Below are 22,751 nucleotides of genomic sequence, written 5' to 3'. Positions count from 1 at the left end.
TAATTCAGATCTGATGGCAGCAGCAAATTTGTTAGCTAATGTGCAAAACCAGGAGCCCTGCAGGGGGGCAGATATAATGTGCAGAAAGAGTTAGATTTGGTTGTGGTGTTTTCAAACTGAAATCTAAATTGCAGTCTAAAAATAAAGCAGCCTGGACAGAAACAAAGTAACTCACCCAAATCTAACTCTCTCTGCACATGTTATATCTACCCCACCTGCAGTGCACATGGTTTTGCCCATTAGCTAACAAATTTGCTGCTGTGATCAGATCTGAATTAGGCCCTATGTTCCTTTTTTTTCCAGTCCTCTGGAATTACTCCTGTAGCTAATGACTGGTTGAATAATTCTGTTAATGGTGCTACCAGCACCTCTTTAAGTTCTTTTAGTATCCTTGGATGTATCCCATCTGGCCCCATAGATTTGTCCACTTTCAGCTTTGAGAGTTCTGTTAGGACCTTCTCCTCTGTAAATGTACTTGTTCCATTTTTCTGAATATACCTGCAACTTAACTGTGGTCCCTTCCCCTCCATTTCAGTAGTGAATACTGAGCAAAAATAATTAAAATGATCTGCTGTTACATTGTCTTGCTCAACAAGATTCCCAGTCTTTCTTTAGTTTTATTATTCTACCTTTTGTTTTTCTCCTTTCGCTTATATACCTAAAAAAAAAAATATGCCTCCTTTACCCATTGCCATTTTCTCCTCCACTTTTGTGCCTTTGCACATCTGATTACCTTCTTAGTATCCTTCTGTCTAACAAGATAACATCTTTGTCTTCATTATTTTGTGTCTGCTTATTTTTCCTTGTTCCTTTTCCTTGTGTTTTTCCTAACACTTTTGATACAGAGGTCTGTTGACATTAATATTGCACTTTTTAATGTTTCCCACCTCTCCTGTATTGCTTTCAAGTTCATCCACTCTGCCAAAAAATCGCTTACACATTTCCCATCCCTACAAAATCATCTGCTCAGCTCAGGACTTACTCAGCTGCTGCAATGATCGGGGATGGAGCTGACGTCAGAAACCCTCCCTCCAAACGCCTGTTCCCTCCTGCATTTTCCCGGACACGTCTCTAAAACGGTCAGCTGCCACCCACAGACGACCTGTACTTGTCAGTCACCTTGCGATCGCTTTTTTCGCACCATCCCGTCGCTATGCACCGATGTCCCGGTGCAGTCGTCCGACGCGCCGGTGCATTGTTGCGCATGCGCAGTACAGACCTGATCGCCCACTGTAGAAAAACGCACAGCAGCGATCAGGTCTGAATTACCCCCTTTTTCTCTAATGTCCTAGAGGATGCTGGGGACTCCGTAAGGACCATGGGAAATAGATGGGCTCCGCAGGGGATAGGGCACTTTAAGAAAGACTTTAGGATTCTGGGTGTGCACTGGCTCCTTCCTCTATGCCCCTCCTCCAGACCTCAGTTTTAGACTGTGCCCAGAGGAGAATGGGTGCACTGCAGGGAGCTCTCCTGAGTTTCCTGCTTAGAAAGCATTTTTGTTAGGATTTTTTCTCTTTTTCAGGGAGCACTGCTGGCAACAGGCTCCCTGCATCGAGGGACTGAGGAGAGATGAGCAGACCTACTTAAATGTTAGGCTCTGCTTCCTCGGCTACTGGACACCATTAGCTCCAGAAGACGTCTCGGGCGGCAGAAGCCTTCGGTGCTTCACAGAGGTAACGCACAGCACTGCAGCTGTGCGTCATTGCTCCGCTACACCTCACACACTCCGGTCACTGTAAGGGTGCAGGGCGCAGGGGGGGCGCCCTGGGCAGCAATAAAACACCTCTCCTATGGCAAAAGTGTATATACATGTACAGGTGGGCACTGTACATGTATATAAAAGAGCCCCCGCCATTTTTTAATAAGTTTGAGCGGGATAGAAGCCCGCCGCCGAGGAGCGGGGCTTCACCCTTAGCACTCATCAGCGCCATTTTCTCTACACAGCACCGCTGAGAGAAAGCTCCCCGGACTCTCCCCTGCTTGACACACGGTGAAAGGGGGTTTTAAAGTAGAGGGGGGGGCACATTATTGGCGTTTATACACTACAGCAGCGCTACTGGGTAAACATTGTGTTTTTCTCCAGGGACATATAGCGCTCGGGTGAGTGCTGGCATACTCTCTCTCTGTCTCTCCAAAGGGCCTCAGGGGGAACCTGTCTTCCATATTGATATATTGCTGAAAAACTGAACATCAATGGAAAGTATACCTTAGGTTAAGAATATTATTAAACTATTTTCTTCTTCGGTTCCACGTTGGAACATTGGCGTTGTAGGTGGTGGGATCAGGTCCTGGGCACCAAACAGTTAAGCTTTTCAGATTTCCCTGGAGGCCTCTGTCCTCCTCCCTATAACCCCGCCTCCATGCTCAGGCAGGTCAGTTTTTGTTGTTGTTTTTTTTTTTGCTGGTGTCAGCAGGAATTTGGATGCACCCCTTTTACAGGGGGCTGTTCTTTTGCAGCCCCAAGCTTTTTATATATATATATTTTTTTTATTTTTTTTTACACTTTTCTAACTGTTCTAAGTCTGTCAGTCCTGGAAGTCTGCAGACTCCATCACTCCCTGCCGGTGCCGAAACTCCCGCACGACCTCTGCCAAAATGGGTGCTTCTGACGGTAGCCACACGGAGCAACTAGCACCGCTGCTGATGGGGTGACATGAGGACTGCGTGGCCGACAATAAGGGAGCAAGTAAGAGGGTCCCAGTTTCCGTGACCTGCGCTGAAACCGCGACCCTCCGTCTTTCCTGGGAGACGGGCGTTGGCATGGACTCTGGCACTGACCAGGGACTCCACTAGACCACCAGGGCATTAAGAGGCACAAGTTATTAATTAAGGGGCCTCTAAGTACTGGTGGTTGAGTGCCAGCATAGGGGAGGTAGTGCCCATCTGTAGCCCCTCCCCCGAGCTTTATGTGCCAGTCCACCACGGACTTCCTCCGTGGTGGACTGGCATCATTAGATCAAAATTTCCACATTCAGATTATGTCATGGAAATTGGTCAGGAACCCTGGAAAACTCTGGGTAAGAAGTTTCTTGTGTCTAAACGATTGGCATTATGTTACCCTTTCCCTGCAGAGGATTGTGCTAAGTGGGAAACTTCCCTTCCGGTGGATTTGCGTATTGTGTGTCTAGGTAAGATATCCATTCTGCCTGTCACTACTCTTTCCTCACTAGATGGACAAATCAAAATTGCTTTTTGTCTATTTTTTTTTTCTCTTACCGGTGCTGTCAATAGCCCTACTGTGGCTGCTTCTTAGGCTGCAAAAGCCATTGAATCATTGGCCCTCATTCCGACTTGCTCGCTAGCTGCTTTTAGCAGCATTGCACACGCTAGGCCGTCACCCTCTGGGAGTGTATCTTAGCTTAGCAGAATAGCGAACAAAAGATTAGCAGAACTGCTAATAAATAATTCTTTGCAGTTTCTGTGTAGCTCCAGACCTACTCACAGATTGCGATCAGCTCAGTCCGTTTAGTTCCTGGTTTGACGTCACGGCCAGCCACTCCCCCGTTTCTCCAGACACTCCCGCGTTTTTCCCTGACACGCCTGCGTTTTTTAGCACACTCCCGGAAAACTGTCAGTTACCACCCAGAAACGTCAATCATTTACCGATCCGAGCGACTGAAAAGCGCTGCAGAATCCACAGCAAATCTACTAAGTTTTTAGTTTAATATCTAAGTGCATGCGCATTTTGCAACAAATCGCAGCAAATTAGCGAAAATTGGCAACGAGCGAACAACTCGGAATGACCCCCATTGTCACAGGCCATAGAGGAAGAATTGCTCTCTGATATGTCTGAGGACTCGTTAAGCACTCAGCTGCTTACATTGGTGAAACTCTATCTGATGCTGAAGTATTGCCAACAAAGGCTTCCACCATTTCTGTAGTGGCCCGGTGCATTCTCTGGCTACAGTTTTGGAAAGCTGAACTTGATTCCAAGAAAACATTGGAATTTCTCCCTTTTACAAGTGAGGTGTTACTTGGGGCTGAATTGGACAAAATTGTCACTGCCAAGGGTTATACGGAAATTTGTATGATAACCCTCAAGGCGCCAGCAGATGTTATAATCGAAATAGAATCCCAAAATAAAAAAGTAACTGCAGCAATTCTCCAGAACCCTTCTGTGAAGGTTCCAATACAAACAAGAATAGATAAACAGAAATAAAGAGGATAGCGCATAAATTATATATCAAAATGAATAAAAAGTTGCCAGTGGTTTATAATAAGAAAGTCTTTATATTTTATCATCAGAATTACATTCAAAAAACATAAAAAATCATGTATTTATAAAGTGCAATTATTAATGTAATATAATACACTCTCCAGAGTATCACAAGTTTAAAATAAGTTGCAAATGTAGCAAGCCTAAATCACAGATGTTTAAGTGTTACTGGATACTTTGTATCTGTTATGAAAAGTTTCTCAACACAGTCACTTTGAAACACTAAAGGTCAGTGATTGAGGGCTAGAGTCAATGTTGGGTATGCCAGCTATTATTGTACAGACAGCGCTGTACTGATCCCGTTGGACTCACGTGTGTGCAATACTGCCGTTTGGGCAAATATGTGACCGCACTAATAGACACTGTTAGCAGTTGTGAGTCCAAATGCAGCGTGCAATCCACACTTACTGTATACTCCAGCAGTCTGAATCAATGTGAGTTACCCCTGCGGTAAGCAGTACCTTGTTAAGTGTATAGTCACTGCACGCCGGGCATCCCCGGCTTCCGCTGATCCCGCTACTTCTATCTCGGGGTGGTGTGCACGTTCAGCCGGGAGTCTGTAGACGCTGATGCTGGCAATATGTCCACAGCTACAGCCGCATTTTCCAGATGATTGCACAGAGTCATATACGGAAATTCAAATTAGAAGGAGGCAACTTCATTGTAGTGGCCCAGACGTCATTGGTTCTCTGGCCTCCAGTTTCTCTCAGTGGGAGCTCACTTTCCACTTCCACTACGACAGGTCCTCTTGTCTCAGGGACCTTGTCTACACTCAGACCTAGCACGGCTGTCTTTAACAGCGTGGCTCTTAAATCTTCCATATTAAGGGCAAAAGGTTTTTCTCACTCAGTCTGTATGTATTATCGGGTGTGGCATACTTACTTTTAGTAGTGTGCTTCCAAGCACTATGACCCTACTGTCTTCAGGATATCCAGAATACTTGCCTTCCTACAACGTGGCTTGAGCCTCGTACTTCACATGGCTTCTTTCAAAGTGCATATCTCTCCTTTGTCTGTATGATTTCAACGCAGGATTTCTCCACTACCGGATGTTTGCACCTTCCTCCAGGGTGTTCTCCTTTGTCCAGCCTCCCTATGTAGCTCCGTGGGATTTGTCTGTGGTTCTAGACGCTCTTCAGCAGCCTCCGTTTGAACCTCTGGAGTCGGTTGATGTGAAGTGGTTACCTGTGAAGACTTTATTCCTTCTAACCATGGCATCTGCCAGACAGGTGTCTGATTTGGGCGCACTTTACTGTTGCCCCCTTTCCGGATATTTCATCCGGACAGGGCTGTCCTCCGTACTCGATCGGGTTACTTGCCTAAGGTGGGTTCCTGTTTTTACTTGATGGAAGAAATCGTGGTCCCGGCCTTAGTCTCCCCAGATCTTTAGGCATGAGTCCGCTCTCTGGACGTGGTTTGTGATCTCTGTATCTATGTAAATTGGACTAGTTCACTTAGAAAATCGGATTCCCTCTTCATCCTCCTATGGTTTCCACAAAAGTGGTTGGCCAGCTAATAGACTCTTGCCAGATGGATTAGAATGGCTATCGCACAAGCATATGCTCAAGCTGGTCTTCCAGTACCAGCTTTAATCTCTGCTCATTCTACTCAGTGTGTGGGTCCCTCATGGGGTGCGCGCCATGGTGCGTCTGCTGTGTTCTATGCCTTTAATACATTTGGTGTCCAAATGAAGCATCCTGGGAGGCAGATTGTCCTATCCCCAAAGGAACGTCCCCTCCCTTGAAGTACTGATTTATGACATCCCTGATGTTCCCCTGTGGAAATCGAAGAAGTAAAGGAGAGTTATAGTAGACTTACCCTTGTTAACTCTTTCTTCAAAGTTCATAGTGTCCACAGGATGCCCACTCTTATGCACTTGGCCTATATGGGTTTGCTTCTCCTGTCTGTAAGTGTGTTCTTATGTATACCATATCTTTCTTTCTTGGGAGATCTGAAAAGCTTAAGAGTTTGGAGCCCGGGCCTGGCTGGCAACTGCAGTGGACGTGTTTGTGTGGAGCTCCGGCTGACAGAGCTACAAAAAGCCCCTTATCCACACACAGACACCCCTTTCCCAGTCCCATCTCACCCCCTCTCCTCTCCCTAACATCCCCATACTCGTAGGTAGGTGCCACGTCTACCAAGCCGGGGACTCAATTTTGACGACGGGCCGGGACGCGCTGTGACGCCGCACACGGAGGCCCTGTGACCGAGCCTCCGACCACATAGCCCGCTGGAGACTGACTCACCCTTCACTGTGGGGACCCCATCGCCTATACAGAGCGCCGGGAGCCGTGGAACGGAGCGCACGGAGGACCTCTGGGAGCACTCACTGAGCGGCGGCGGCCATCTTGTGAGCTGTGAGGTGAGCCCTTTCTACAGGGGAAACAGCTATACATAAGGAACTCCTGCGTCCACACTCTCAGGCCTATCCAGGTTGCTACAGGCTGTTGTTGTGTGTGCTGCAGGGACCTTCACACACTCCCAGCAGCTGATCCATACCTCTTGCCTATATACCCGCAGCAGACACACTGCACCTGGCCTGTGCTGCATACACTGAACCCAGTATATACCCTCAACCCGCAGCGGAGTCCATCAGACGTGGGGGCACCACGCTCTCCGACTCAGCGGGTGAGTTCCCACGCGACCCACAGCCTAACGCGGGACCCGCGATACCTCTCCCTCACCCCTGCGAACAGCGACTTGTCCATGGACGGCGACACAGGACTCCCGGGCCCTCTGCGCCACAGCACCCTGCGCCGCATACTCTGGGAACCCCGCGCTCTGTACGGGCCTACAGAACACGATTGTGGCCTATCCTCCGTCACACACGCCTGGCTGCCCCCCTCACCATTTGAGGAGGCCGCTCCCTGGGAGCCAACGATCACTCGGCCACTCTGAGCCCGGCGGATAACCGCAAAGATAACAGCGGTCCTACATCGCGGGTGTATAGATAGCCTCAATACCGCCTGCCCCCCACAGAAACGGTCCGCAAGTGTGATCTACACTATATTACCAAACCAAACTCCCTTCCCCGCTAGCTGAGCCACATGGAGCTCATGGCTCCTTAAGCATAACGACCACGAAGTGACAGGGAGCTCTACTGTGCATATTGCATTATTCTAACACGCTGACACGAGAAGCAACATTTGCAATGTCACAAAAGAACCGCAAGAACGCTCAGATACCTAAAGCTAGTGTCCTGCGCGCTTGGGAGAGGGCCGGCTCCTCCACCCGGAGCTCGCCTTCAACTGATCAATCCTTTGACCCTGCTGACATCGCCGCCTCCGGTAGCCCACTGACCACTCAAGATGTGGTGGCTATCGTTACGAAAACGATCCAGTCAGAAATGAGATCGGTTTTAACTGAGTTTAGATCTGAAATAGCCGACTTGGGCTCTCGCACGGATACACTTGAACGCAAAGTGGACGACGTCTGCCAATTTCAAACGGTGGTGGAGCAGGAACTTTCGGATATTCGGGCAGATATGGAAGCGTACAAAGAACAACTAGAAGATATGGACAACCGCAACCGTCGGAATAACATCCGAGTCCGCAACATCCCTGAAAGTGTGGCTTCTAGCTCTCTCCCTGAGTATCTGGAGAACCTTTTTTTGCAACTAACGCCGGATGTCCCCGAGGCCCTTCTCCAGCTAGACCGTGCCCACAGGGCTCTCCGCCCTAGACCGCCTCCGACCCAACCACCACGTGACGTAATTGTACGTTTTCATTACTACGCCACCAAAGAGCGAGTCATGCTGGCGGCTAGAGGACTTCCGACGGTCTCTTATGCCGGATCCCAGTTACAGTTGTTCCAAGACCTCGCCCCCTCCACCCTCAAAAAGCGCAGAGACCTAGCCCACATCACCAAAGTTCTTCGGGCCCATTCCATAAAATACAAATGGGGCTTCCCCTTCCTATTGCAAGTGACGCAGAACGGAAAGACCTTCACAGTCAAGACCCCAACACAAGGAGCTGACCTACTTAAAACTTTCGGCATTTTTGAAGATCTCCCTGAATCAACCCAAGACCAGATGTCGCCCTTAATCTCGAGCCCAAGGGCCCCGGCCCCGGAGTGGTCTTCTACTTGACTGCTCTCAGGCACCCCATGATACAATCCTTGTTAAATGTGATATGTATAATTGCTGAATGCTCTAATCTGCATACTTTAATACCTTGACTTGCTACGTAATCACATGTGTTTACTCAGGCCCTCCGCGTGGCTGTGACGCCATGGGCGGCGCGGTCCACTTGGCTACACGTGAGTGTCAAGTTGTTTCTTTTTTTTTTTTTTTTTCTATAGTCTGTTTTCATGTTTGTTCATGTTGGCCCATGATTAGCATGGCGCTCATTTGTTACTGTTCATAATCTCCTGGTAGGACTGATGTTGGTTAAGTACCTGACACCACTACATGCTTTATCCTTCTCCCTCATTATGTCTATACCGCTCACCCTACTCCTATTTATCTTAATAATGCGATCCTCCTAGCTCCCTTTATTCCCCCTGTCACTTGGTCGTTCCTATTACAACCTCTCCCTCCCCTATGCTCCTCCTTACCCTACTTATCGTTCTGTCACAAAGCCACGTCCCCCCCCCCCGAAGGATACGCCAGGACGGCGTTTTTCCTTTTAGTGTTAAACCTGGCCCTTCTACAGGAAAAGGTTCTTCCCCTCTGTATTCTCATACAGACTCTTTCCCCTTCTCTCTCCTCCTCTATTCCTCCTTTCCTCCTCTCCTCCTCTCCATCCCCATGGTCGGACCGGTCCCATCCCGCCCCTCTATTTGCGTCGCCCACAGCTCTTCCCACTATGACCCTGAAAATTATATCGGTTAATGCTAATGGCCTTAACTCTCCCACCAAACGAGCCATGGCCATCCAATTCTTTAACAGACAAAAGTCTGATGTGGTACTAATTCAGGAGACCCATTTTTAACCCCCACACCCCTCTATGTCCTGCAAACAATTTCCACATGTCTATTATTCAAACATGCTTACCAAACGAAGGGGAACCGCTATTATGATCCGTCGAGGCTTCCCTATAACTGTTCACGATACTGTCTCGGACCCCCAGGGCCGTTACGTTATCCTTTCATGTTCCTATAACCAAGCTCCCCTGATCTTGGCCTCCATATATGCCCCTAATACGCAGCAGGGTTCTCTATATACAGCCTTTTTTGACAGCCTATCCCGCCTTCCTCCGGGCATGACTATAATTGGTGGAGACTGCAATGTCACACTGGATCCACTCCATGACAGATCTCGCCCCACCTCTACTGCTTCTACTCCCGCCAAACTGGCCAAGCGTCTGCAGACACATTTATCACTATATAACCTGTATGACGGTTGGAGGACCTTGTACCCCTCAGCGAAGGGTTTCACTCACTACTCCCCGCCTCACGACCTCTATACCCGCATAGATTATATGTTCGTTGACCGGGACACTACTCGTAAACTCCTCAGTGCCCAGACGCTCCCTATCTCCTGGTCGGATCACTCTGCTGTTCTGCTCGAGATCTCATCCTCCTCACCTGTCCCCACCAGATTCTGGCGGCTAAATGAATCTCTCCTGCTTAAAAAATGCACCGTAGCTGATATTGCCACCGCCTTAGCTAACTATTTTGCGGAAAATGCGACTCCAGACGTCCCTCCCTCCCTAATATGGGAAGCCCATAAGGCCACTATCCGAGGCTACCTTATAAGCCTTTCGGCTGCCCAGAAGAAAACTGAAGCCCAACGGATCCGAGTTTTAGAAACAGAACTTGCCGCCTTGACCCTTCTGCATCAGCGCCGCCCCAGAAAGAAAACGCTTTCCAAACTCCTAGCAGTTAAAGGTCAGCTATCCCAAATACTCACCAAAAAGGCAGTCAAGGCACTCTTATGGGCACGCCAGAGGTTCTATGAGAAATCAGATAAGGCTGACACTCTGCTAGCCCAAAAACTAAGAGCGAAACGCACTCAAAATCGCATTGTATCCCTACGCTGTGCGGACGGGTCTGCCACGTTTGATCCTTCGCGAATGGCCGCCCAATTTCGGGATTATTATACATCCTTGTACAATCCCCCTTCCACTCTAGATACTGATCCTGATCACGTCTCTAAACTCTGAGACTATCTTTCCACTTGCAAACTCCCTAAGCTCTCCGACTCGGACATATTGACACTCAATGCCCCCATTTCCACAGAGGAAATTTCAGTGGCCATTCAGCAGTTACGCCGCACCGCAGCCCCTGGCCCTGATGGCTTTACCGCTTTATATTATAAAAAATTTACAACCTCTTTACTTCCCATGCTTCAATCTCTGTTTAATGCAATCCTAGACGGGGACTCATTCGACGCAGCCACCACTAGGGCCAACCTTATCCTCATTCCGAAACCTGACAGGGACCCGATGGAGATGAAGAACTATCGACCCATTTCGCTCTTGAATGTGGACCTAAAGCTTTTCGCCAAAATCCTGGCTAATAGACTTGCTCCATTCTTACCCGCCCTTATTCACCCCGACCAGGTCGGTTTCATTCCCTCCAGACAGGCCGCAGATAATACTAGGCGTCTCATTGACCTCATTCAGTTGGCACAAGACAAGTCTCTCCCGACGCTAGTCGTGGCCCTCGACGCAGAAAAGGCCTTCGATAGGGTGGCTTGGCCATTCCTACAACAGACACTCCTAAATATGGGCCTGCATGGCGCCTTTTATAAAGGCGTTACTTCGCTGTATCAGAATCCTTCAGCCTCTATCTTAATTAATGGCCTTTCCTCCGACCCTCTTCCCATACGCAACGGCACCCGACAGGGCTGTCCCCTTTCCCCCCAACTCTTCGCCCTCATTATGGAACCGTTGGCAGCTAGAATTAGGCTGAACCGTAACATATCTGGTATCATGTCGGGAGCTCACAATCACAAAATTGCTCTATATGCCAATGACGTCATTCTCACCCTGACTGACCCACCTGCCTCCCTCCCACATCTGATGGAGGAGATAGCTACGTACAGCAGGTTTTCAAATTACAACATTAACTCAGACAAAACCGAAATATTGGCCCTACATGTCGCGGACCCAGATCTTCGACTCCTACAGGCCTCCTTTCCATGTGCTTGGCGAGCTGATAAACTCAAATACCTGGGCATCTATCTTACTAAGTCCTAATCTGGTCTCTATGCTGCCAACTTTCCCAGACTCTTAACCTCTATTAAACACGATATGACAAAGTGGAATAAATACATCCTATCTTGGTTCGGACGGATGACAGCCGTTAAGATGACACTACTGCCCCGTCTGTTATATCTGTGGCAAACTCTTCCCATCCACGTCCCCACCTCAATCCTTAAAAATCTCCAAGCAGACCTTACCAGATTTATCTGGGCAGGGCGAAAGCCCAGAATAAAGATGAGAATCCTCCAAAAGCATCGTCTAGAAGGGGGTCTAGGAGTTCCTGACCTCCTTAAATACTATAGAGCTGCCCACTTAACCACATGTGTCCTTTGGCACGATAATCCTGGACACAGAATCTGGACGCAGCTAGAGGCTACCACACTCCACAGATATTCCCCCTACAGCTTGCTCTGGTGTCGACCGAATAACCGTCCCCCCGCTTCCTCGCTGTTACCCACAGTGAAATTTACCCTTGCCATATGGGACCTTTGCTCACGTCTTTACCGGCTACGCTCCTTTCACCCTCTACTCACCCCTCTGTGGAACAACCCGGCATTCCCGCCAGGGGAGAACCACTTAGCTTTTGATTCCTGGACCAGCCATAACTCACTCTTCCTTCTAGACATCGCTCCTCTACATACATTCCCCATGTTTGACAACTTACAATCCCGTTTCTCGCTCCCACGCTCAACCTTTTATCAATTCTTGCAGATACGCCACTTTTTCGCCTCTACCTCCGGAACACCGCCCGTGGGAGGTAAAACGAGCTTTGAATCCCTCTGCTGCACCTGCCGATCAACTAAAGGCTTACTCTCAACTATATACCAAATCTTATTAGCTCACAAATCACCCCTGAAGGAACCCCACGAAGTAGCGTTGGAGCGGGAAGTAGGTGAAACCCTGACGACAGATGAGTGGTCTGAGATTAGGCAGGAAATTTCCAGGAGCTCCATTTCGGTCCGAATTAAAGAAAATGCCTACAAATTATATTACCGTTGGTACCTGGTACCATCGCGTCTCCATTCAATTTACCCCTCCTGCTCGGACAGCTGTTGGCGTCAATGTGGCCAGCACGGAACCCTGCTGCATATTTGGTGGAACTGCCCGCAAATTAAGGGATATTGGACTAGGGTCCATAGACTTATTTTTAAGATCCTCGGATTGACGATCCCGATGTCACCTCTCTATTCCCTGCTCTCTCGCCCAATACCTCACACCCTTCGCCACCAACAAAAGCTAATTAAGCATATCCTAAATACGGCCAAATGCCAAATTGCGGCTAACTGGAAATCTCTGTCGCCCCCCACAACCCCTGCTACCATTAATGCTATATGGCAAACTTATAGATTGGAACGTATTACAGCGGTTCCCCGGTACACCCCAGATAATTTTACCAATACGTGGTCACCCTGGACGTCACACTTCGGTGCTGAACCTCCACTAACTACCATATAAGATAATGGGAACCATCACAATACCCTATCCAACTAAGGATAATCTGACGCACTGCCCAGGCGACTGGGACTGCCCGACCATTCCTCCCTTTCCTCCCCTACCTCCCTTCCCAATCCTCCCTCCCTTCTTTTCTCTTCTCTCTCCTTGCCTCTTTTCTCTTCTACTTCTAATGTTAAGTTTACTCTTTGTTCTTCTTTTATAAGCTATAATGCTTCATTAAGAGTTATTCCTTCGCCCTTAGCTACGGTACATACCAAATGTTTTACACTATCTATTGACAGCTCTCTATACATAGGCATGCATGCCTGTTTGATTCTTCACTCACTCGATGTTGTACATAGGTAGATATTCTGCCGCTGCTATTTGACAGTTAACTGCGATATGTACCAATGTGTGATACCTGTAATGTATACCTTACGAACATCCTTGTTAAAAGTATAAAATTCAATAAAAAAAATTTCTCCAAAAAAAAAAGAGTTTGGAGCCCTTAACATGATCCCAGCACGTACAACCCTAATGTTCCCCTGTGAACCCTATAAACCTCGAAGGAAGAGGGTTAACAAGGGTAAGTCTACCATAGCTTTCGTTATTAACCTTAACCTTTTTATTAGGTTGATTATTTACCCACTACTATCATGTTTGCCATCACCAATTTTTACCATCAGCACCTAGGACTTTTTACGAATTTCTTCACACACATCTGGATGATATTCCTGTCAATCAATCTTGTCTGTCAGTATAAATTCTTTACCTGCAGTTAAGTCTGTCTGAGCCTAGTCATTTTTTGGGGCAGGTTTTCCAGTGGGCTTCAAAACCATTTAATTTCTATAACAGTGTTAACTTTAGTAATGTATATCTGCAGTTATGAACTCTGTCAGTCGAGGTTAAGCTATGATGTCACTATATACTGTTCTCTATTCTTCTCAGTCCACAAAAATTTCTACATTTTCTTTCCTTTTTTTTTTTTTTTTTTAATGAGTGATGTTTGTTTTTTATCATTATTGTTAAAATAAAATACATTTTTGTAACAGATGTCCATATTTACTTCTGACATCCTTTAAGGTATAATGGAACGTGATCTTTGACACCCATAGCCCATTTATACGTTCATCGCAGCAAAATTGTCTCATTGGAAATGCCACTCCTAACCAGACTTGCCCTACCCAGGAATGTCTGGATGAGGTCCTGCTCTATTCTGCGCTAGCTGCTAACCTCTGTATTGGACTTTGTTGACTAGTTTGAGAACTGGTGGTTATAATACATGGCAACATAGTTTCTGAGGTTGAAAAAAGACAGTTTGTGCATCGAGTTCATCCTGTTAGTGATCTCCTACACTGTAAGATTTTTAGGACTAATTTTAACTGTGGTAAATGTTTACCCATTATGTCTATTTATTTATTTTTATTACTTTAGTGCATTATTTACCCACCATAGTCCTGTATATACTTATCCGATAGGAATTTATCTATTCCATTCTTAAAAGTAATGATCGAGTCTGCCATTACTACTCTCTCAGGCACGGAATTGCAAATTGTATTGTCCTTACTGTGAAGAAACCTTTCTGTCTCTGTGTGAAATCTCTTCTCCTCTAACCTAAGCGGGTGTCCTTTTGTAATGATCTTACCAAAAACAAATCCCTCGCTAGTTCTGTGTGTTGTCCCCTTATATATGTGTAAATGTTAATCATGTCCCCTCTTAATCTCCTTTTTTTTCCAGTGTAAACATGCCTAGCCTAGCAAGCCTTTCCTCGTATTTGAGCGTCTCCATCACTTTAATCAATTTGGTTGCACATTTCTGAACCTTTTCTAGTTCCAGGATATACTTTTTTTTTTTAGTATGGGGCCCATAATTGTGCACAGTATTTAAGATGTGGCCTCACTAGTGATTTGTATAATGGGAGTATAACATTCTCATCCCTTGCATCAATTCCCCGCTTTCTGCATGCTAATACTTTTTTTTGCTGCATTCCTACTTCGGGTACTACTGCTAAGTTTGTTATCTATGGGAACACCTACATCTTTTTCCAGTACAGAATCGCATAGTTTTTCCCCATTTAGTATGTAGGTAGTAAAAATACTACCTAAAGTGCATTACCTTACATTTGTCTGTCCTAAAAAGGAGTTGAGTACCAAGCTACTGTATTTATCATTATAGCACAAAAAAAACCTCTTGTTGGATAGTTCTATGAATGATTATTTAATTTATAGGTGAGCTATGCTGTCAAATTTCAAAAAGTATTTATTGTGATCAGCATGAGTCACTCAGTGCCTATAAACTCTATAAGAAACACTAGTCATTCTGTGCTTATTATCACAATAACCATACCTCCCAACTGTCCCGATTTTCGCGGGACAGTCCCGTTTTTTGGGGGCTGTCTCACCTGCGGGCCGCAGTGTCCCGCGGTAGGGGGGTGGGGGAGGCAGTTGGGAGGCTCAGTCTCTCGCTGCCCTGCTTAGCAGAGCAGCGGTGAATAGACGCTATGCGCATGCGCACAGAGTCTATTCAGTGCAGACAGAGGGAGAGGGGGCATGCCAGCAGCTCACAGAGCGCTGGGCATGCCCCCTCAGTGACGAAAATGGGGGTGTGGCTCGCGATCACGGGCCCTCCACGAAGCCACGCCCCCTTTCCCAATAGGTCACGCCCCTTTCGGGAGCGAACGCGACTTCGCCGCGCATGTGTCCCTCTTGCCGACGGGACAAAGTTGGGAGGTATGCAATAACACGAAAGCCTTAGCATATCTACAGTCATTCTTCATCTTTATTTACATTCAAATGTGCACCATTTTTAGATTGGTACAGTATATAGAGCTGTGTGTATGTTCATAGCAACACAGGGGAGCAGGGTGGTTGCCATTGATGCAAAGAGTGCAAAGATTAAGAGTTCAGTTTTGACTAGTACCCTATCTGTGTGGTGTTTGTATTTCCTCGTGATGCTTACATGGGTTTCTTCTGGAAGCTCCAGTAGCACTCCTACATGCCAAAAACATAATGGTATTTCTCTAACGTCCTAAGTGGATGCTGGGGACTCCGTAAGGACCATGGGGAATAGCGGCTCCGCAGGAGACTGGGCACAACTAAGAAAGCTTTAGGACTACCTGGTGTGCACTGGCTCCTCCCTCTATGACCCTCCTCCAGACCTCAGTTAGAATTTTGTGCCCGGCCGAGCTGGATGCACACTAGGGGCTCTCCTGAGCTCTTAGAAAGAAAGTAATATTTAGGTTTTTTATTTTCAGTGAGATCTGCTGGCAACAGACTCAATGCTACGAGGGACCTAGGGGAGAGAAGCGAACCTACCTGCTTGCAGCTAGCTTGGGCTTCTAGGCTACTGGACACCATTAGCTCCAGAGGGATCAAACACAGGCCCAGCCTCGGTCGTCCGGTCCCGGAGCCGCGCCGCCGTCCCCCTAGCAGAGCCAGAAGCAAGAAGACGTTCCTGGAAATCGGCGGCAGAAGACTTCGGTCTTCATTAAGGTAGCGCACAGCACTGCAGCTGTGCGCCATTGCTCCCCATGCACACCACATACTCCGGTCACTGATGGGTGCAGGGCGCTGGGGGGGGGGGGGGGGGGCGCCCTGGGCTGCAATATGAGTACCTTACTTGGCAAATTAACACATAATATAGTCTTTAAGACTATATATGTGTGTAAAATCCCCTGCCATAACTGTATAAAAAAAGCGGGAGAAGTCAGCCGAAAAAGGGGCGGGGCTATCTCCCTCAGCACACTGGCGCCATTTTCCCTCACAGCTCCGCTGGAAGGATCGCTCCCCAGGCTCTCCCCTGCAGTTCCAGACTACATAGGGTAAAAAAGAGAGGGGGGGGGCACTAATTTTAGGCGCAATCTGTGTTATATAAGCAGCTATAGGGGAAAAATCACTGTCTAGTGTGTATCCCTGTTTTATATAGCGCTCTGGTGTGTGCTGGCATACTCTCTCTCTGTCTCCCCAAAGGGCTTTGTGTGGTCCTGTCCTCAGTCAGAGCATTCCCTGTGTGTGTGTGGTGTGTCGGTACGGCTGTGTCGACATGTTTGATGAGGAGGCTTATGTGGAGGCGGAGCAGGTGCCGATAAATGTGATGTCACCCCCTGCGGGGCCGACACCAGAATGGATGGACATGTGGAAGGAAGTACGTGATAGTGTCGACTCCTTGCATAAAAGGTTTGACGACATAGCGGATGTGGGACAGCCGGCTTCTCAGCGCGTGCCTGCCCAGGCGTCTCAAAAGCCACCAGGGGCTCTAAAACGCCCGCTACCTCAGATGGCAGACACAGATGTCGACATGGATACGGACTCCAGTGTCGACGACTATGAGACTAGCGTACATTCCAGTAGAGCCAACCGTTATATGATTGCGGCTATGAAAAATGTGTTGCACATTTCTGATATTACCCCAGGTACCACAGAAAAGGGTATTATGTTTGGGGAGAAAAAACTACAAGTGGTTTTTCCCCCATCTGATGAATTAAATGAGGTGTGTGAAGAAGCGTGGGCTTCCCCCGATAAGAAACTGGTAATTTCTAAAAAGTTACTAATAACGTACCATTTCCCGCCAGAGGACAGGTTACGGTGGGAGACATCCCCTAGGGTGGATAAGGCGCTCACACGTCAGAAGGTGGCACTACCGTCTCCGGACACGGCCGCCCTAAAGGAACCTGCTGATAGGAAGCAGGAGGCTATCCTGAAGTCTGTTTATACACACTCAGGCATTATACTGAGACCAGCTATTGATTCAGCATAGATGTGCAGTGCTGCAGCTGCGTGGTCAGATTCCCTGCCTTAGACAGGGACACTATATTGCTAACCATAGAGCATATAAAAGACGCTGTCTTATACATGAGAGATGCACAGAGGGATATTTGCCGGCTGGCATCTAGAATTGATGCAATGTCCATTTCTGCCAGGAGGGGTTTATGGACTCGGCAGTGGACAGGGGATGCAGATTCTAAAAGGCACATGGAAGTTTTGCCTTACAAGGGTGAGGAGTTGTTTGGGGATGGTCTCGCGGACCTAGTTTCCACAGCGACAGCTGGGAAATCAGCGTTCTTACCCCATGTTCCCTCACAGCCAAAGAAAGCACCGTATTATCAGGTACAGTCCTTTCGGCCCCAGAAAGGCAAGCGGGTTAGAGGCGCGTCCTTTCTGCCCAGAGGCAGAGGTTGAGGGAAAAAGCTGCACCATACAGCCAGTTCCCAGGAACAGAAGTCCTCTCCCGCTTCCTCTAAGTCCGCCGCATGACGCTGGGGCTCCACAGGCGGAGCCAGGTGCAGTGGGGGCCCGTCTCAGGTACTTCAGCGATCAGTGGGCTTGCTCACGGGTGGATCCCTGGATTCTACAAGTGGCATCTCAGGGGTACAAGCTGGAATTCGAGACGTCTCCCCCTCGCCGTTTCCTCAAATCTGCCTTGCCAGCGACTCCCTTGGACAGGGAGGCAGTGCTAGAGGCAATTCACAAGCTGTATTCGCAGCAGGTGATAGTCAAGGTTCCCCTCCTTCAACAAGGAAGGGGTTACTATTCCACAATGTTTGTGGTACCGAAACCGGACGGTTCGGTGAGACCCATTTTAAATTTGAAATCCTTGAACACGTATATAAAAAGATTCAAGTTCAAGATTGAATCGCTCAGGGCGGTTATTTCAAGCCTGGAGGAAGGGGATTACATGGTATCACTGGACATCAAGGATGCTTACCTCCATGTCCCCATTTACCCTCCTCACCAGGTGTACCTCAGATTTGTGGTACAGGACTGTCATTACCAATTCCAGACGTTGCCGTTTGGTCTGTCCACGGCACCGAGGGTATTTACCAAAGTAATGGCCGAGATGATGATACTCCTTCGGAAAAAGGGAGTTATAATTATCCCGTACTTGGACGATCTCCTTATAAAGGCGAGGTCCAGGGAACAGTTGTTGGTCGGAGTAGCACTAGCTCGGGAAGTGCTACAACAGCACGGCTGGATCCTGAATATTCCAAAGTCGCAGCTGGTTCCTGCAACGCGTCTATTGTTCCTGGGGATGGTTCTGGACACAGAACGGAAGAAGGTGTTTCTCCCGGAGGAGAAGGCCAAGGAGTTGTCATCTCTAGTCAGAGACCTCCTAAAACCAAAACAGGTGTCGGTGCGCCACTGCACGCGAGTCCTAGGAAAGATGGTAGCTTCTTACGAGGCAATTCCATTCGGGAGATTCCATGCAAGGATATTTCAGTGGGATCTGTTGGACAAGTGGTCCGGATCGCATCTTCAGATGCATCGGATGATAACCCTGTCTGCAAGGACCAGGGTGTCTCTACTGTGGTGGCTGCAGAGTGCTCATCTTCTGGAGGGCCGCAGATTCGGCATACAGGACTGGGTCCTGGTGACCACGGATACCAGCCTTCGAGGCTGGGGAGCAGTCACACAGGGAAGAAATTTCCAAGGACTATGGTCAAGCCAGGAGATGTCCCTACACATAAATGTTCTGGAACTAAGGGCCATTTACAATGCCCTAAGTCAGGCAAGGCCCCTGCTTCAAAGCCAGCCGGTACTGATCCAGTCAGACAACATCACGGCGGTCGCCCATGTAAACTGACAGGGCGGCACAAGAAGCAGGATGGCGATGGCAGAAGCCACAAGGATTCTCCGATGGGCGGAAAATCACGTGTTAGCACTGTCAGCAGTGTTCATTCCGGGAGTGGACAACTGGGAAGCAGACTTCCTCAGCAGGCACGACCTCCACCCGGGAGAGTGGGGACTTCATCCAGAAGTCTCCCAGCTGATTGTAAACCGTTGGGAACGGCCACAGGTGGACATGATGGCGTCCCGCCTCAACAAAAAGCTAGAAAGATATTGCGCCAGGTCGAGAGACCCTCAGGCAATAGCTGTGGACGCTCTAGTGACACCGTGGGTGTACCAGTCGGTTTATGTGTTCCCTCCTCTTCCTCTCATACCCAAGGTACTGAGGATAATAAGAAGAAGAGGAGTAAGAACTATACTCATTGTTCCGGATTGGCCAAGAAGAGCTTGGTACCCAGAACTTCAAGAAATTATCTCAGAGGACCCATGGCCTCTGCCGCTCAGACAGGACCTGCTGCAGCAGGGGCCCTGTCTGTTCCAAGACTTACCGCGGCTGCGTTTGACGGCATGGCGGTTGAACGCCGGATCCTGAAGGAGAAGGGCATTCCGGAGGAAGTCATCCCTACGCTGATTAAAGCTAGGAAAGAAGTGACCGCAAACCATTATCACCGCATATTGCGGAAATATGTTGCGTGGTGTGAGGCCAGGAAGGCCCCAACGGAGGAATTTCAGCTGGGCCGTTTTCTGCACTTCCTACAGTCAGGGGTGACTATGGGCCTAAAATTGGGTTCCATTAAGGTCCAGATTTCGGCTCTATCGATTTTCTTCCAAAAAGAACTGGCTTCACTACCTGAAGTTCAGACATTTGTTAAGGGAGTGCTGCATATTCAGCCCCCTTTTGTGCCTCCAGTGGCACCTTGGGATCTCAACGTGGTGTTGGATTTCCTAAAGTCACATTGGTTTGAGCCACTTAAAACCGTGGAACTAAAATATCTCACGTGGAAAGTGGTCATGCTGTTGGCCTTGGCTTCGGCCAGGCGTGTGTCAGAATTGGCGGCTTTGTCATGTAAAAGCCCTTATCTGATTTTCCATATGGATAGGGCGGAATTGAGGACTCGTCCCCAATTTCTTCCTAAGGTGGTATCAGCTTTTCATTTGAACCAACCTATTGTGGTGCCTGCGGCTACTAAAGACTTGGAGGATTCCAAGTTGCTGGACGTAGTCAGGGCCCTGAAAATTTATGTTTCCAGGACAGCTAGTGTCAGGAAACTGACTCGCTATTTATCCTGTATGCACCCAACAAGCTGGGTGCTCCTGCTTCAAAGCAGACTATTGCTCGCTCGATCTGTAGTACGATTCAGCTTGCACTTTCTGCGGCTGGATTGCTGCATCCTAGATCTGTGAAAGCCCATTCCACGAGGAAGGTGGGCTCTTCTTGGGCGGCTGCCCGAGGGGTCTCGGCTTTACAACTTTGCCGAGCAGCTACTTGGTCGGGGTCAAACACATTTGCAAAATTCTACAAGTTTGATACCCTGGCTGAGGAGGACCTAGAGTTCGCTCATTCGGTGCTGCAGAGTCATCCGCACTCTCCCGCCCGTTTGGGAGCTTTGGTATAATCCCCATGGTCCTTACGGAGTCCCCAGCATCTACTTAGGACGTTAGAGAAAATAAGATTTTACTCACCGGTAAATCTATTTCTCGTAGTCCGTAGTGGATGCTGGGCGCCCATCCCAAGTGCGGATTGTCTGCAATACTTGTATATAGTTATTGTTTAACTAAAGGGTTATTGTTGAGCCATCTGTTGAGAGGCTCAGTTATATTTCATACTGTTAACTGGGTATAGTATCACGAGTTATACGGTGTGATTGGTGTGGCTGGTATGAGTCTTACCCGGGATTCCAAATCCTTTCCTTATTGTGTCAGCTCTTCCGGGCACAGTATCCTAACTGAGGTATGGAGGAGGGTCATAGAGGGAGGAGCCAGTGCACACCAGGTAGTCCTAAAGCATTCTTAGTTGAGCCCAGTCTCCTGCGGAACCGCTATTCCCCATGGTCCTTACGGAGTCCCCAGCATCCACTACGGACTACGAGAAATAGATTTACCGGTGAGTAAAATCTTATTATTAATGGTCTTATGACAAAATGGACTCAAGTATGTGAGATTGAGAGTCCAGAATTGAAGCTCCAATGTAGCAGATGACTGATGTGAATGATTGCATACAGATGTAGCTATACTCCACTTTGCCCAAAGTGGTTACGAAAATGTGTGACCGTGAAGCGCCCATAGGGAATGAATAGTGCAATTGTGGGTATGACTATTCGCACCCTGATGCACAAAATCACTGAACGCATAACTGCAAAGTTGAGCAAAGCTACATCTGTATCTGTACATCTGTGGTATAATATGATTGGTACTATATGCAGATATGTCCTCATACACGTAGCCTCAAGATGCAATGCAGCACCTTCGGTGTGGCGGGCCAAAACGGGGGCATGCTGGGACGGGGTGCTTTGTTTTTTGTTTTTTTTTAATCGCCACTTCGATTTAAAAAAAAATTGTGTTTGACCTCTTGAGAGCACAGCCAGACTGCATTGCCAGGGGTCAACCTTAGTTCTGACGCGGATGTATCAGCAGATGGCCTAATACATGCTAGGTGGCCTTGCCATGTGCTAGGTGGCCCCCAGCATGTGAGGAGATGGATGCAGATGTGGCTGTGTATGCAGCTATCTGCGTCCATGTAGGAATAAGGCTCTAAATGTGCTGATTTTGTGAGAGTCTGTGACCTATCCATCTGTGAAATTATAGCCTTGAGAACAGAGTTGTTTGTGACAAGGGCAGTGTCCTGATTTGAGGAGGCCAGTGCACAAAGTCTGAGTCATAACTAATGCAGATCGAGTGAAGTGCACCTTTATGAGAGACTTTTTTCTTTTTTCTTTTTTGTATCCAAGGGGTCTATTCATGAAGCAGTGAAAAGAGTGGAGAAACAGACCAGTGGAGAAGTTGCCCATGGCAACCAATCAGCATTTTCTTTACATTTTATAGAATGTACTTGAGGCTTCCTTCAAAGCTGATTGGTTGCCATGGGCAACTTCTCCACTGGTCCTTTTATCTACTGTTTTCATTTCTACATGAATAGACCCCCAAAAGAGGATTATACCATTTCTGCAAATTGGGAACTAAACCTGTAAATACACATTTATAATTATTTAAACATATATTTTTTCACAGTGTGCTCTGTTTTTCCTACTTAGAAAAGAGAATACAGCAGAAGCCTTACCTGAAGGATTCTTTGATGACCCAGAAGTTGATGCAAAGGCAAGTGCCAGTATATGATCATTAACGTGTTTAAAACAATCTGTTTCATCGAATTTTAGTTGTCACCTGATGGTCA

The 22,751-nt window shown here is 47.8% G+C and overlaps 1 protein-coding gene across 2 annotated transcripts in view; it reads left to right on the top strand.

The window, feature by feature from the left end:
- The window catches only part of ZNF830 (zinc finger protein 830), a 545,853-nt gene that overhangs the window by 365,803 nt on the left and 157,299 nt on the right, over nucleotides 1-22,751 (top strand). For both annotated transcript variants that reach the window (XM_063922745.1, XM_063922746.1), the window contains exon 7: nucleotides 22,612-22,675. In XM_063922745.1, coding sequence (XP_063778815.1) covers nucleotides 22,612-22,675 — 64 coding nt within the window. The remainder of the gene's footprint in view (nucleotides 1-22,611; nucleotides 22,676-22,751) is intronic.

This window comes from Pseudophryne corroboree, chromosome 5 (genome assembly GCF_028390025.1).
Source record: "Pseudophryne corroboree isolate aPseCor3 chromosome 5, aPseCor3.hap2, whole genome shotgun sequence".
In the NCBI taxonomy this organism is placed as follows: Eukaryota; Metazoa; Chordata; class Amphibia; order Anura; family Myobatrachidae; genus Pseudophryne; species Pseudophryne corroboree.
This window is presented reverse-complemented; position numbering and strand designations above follow the sequence as displayed.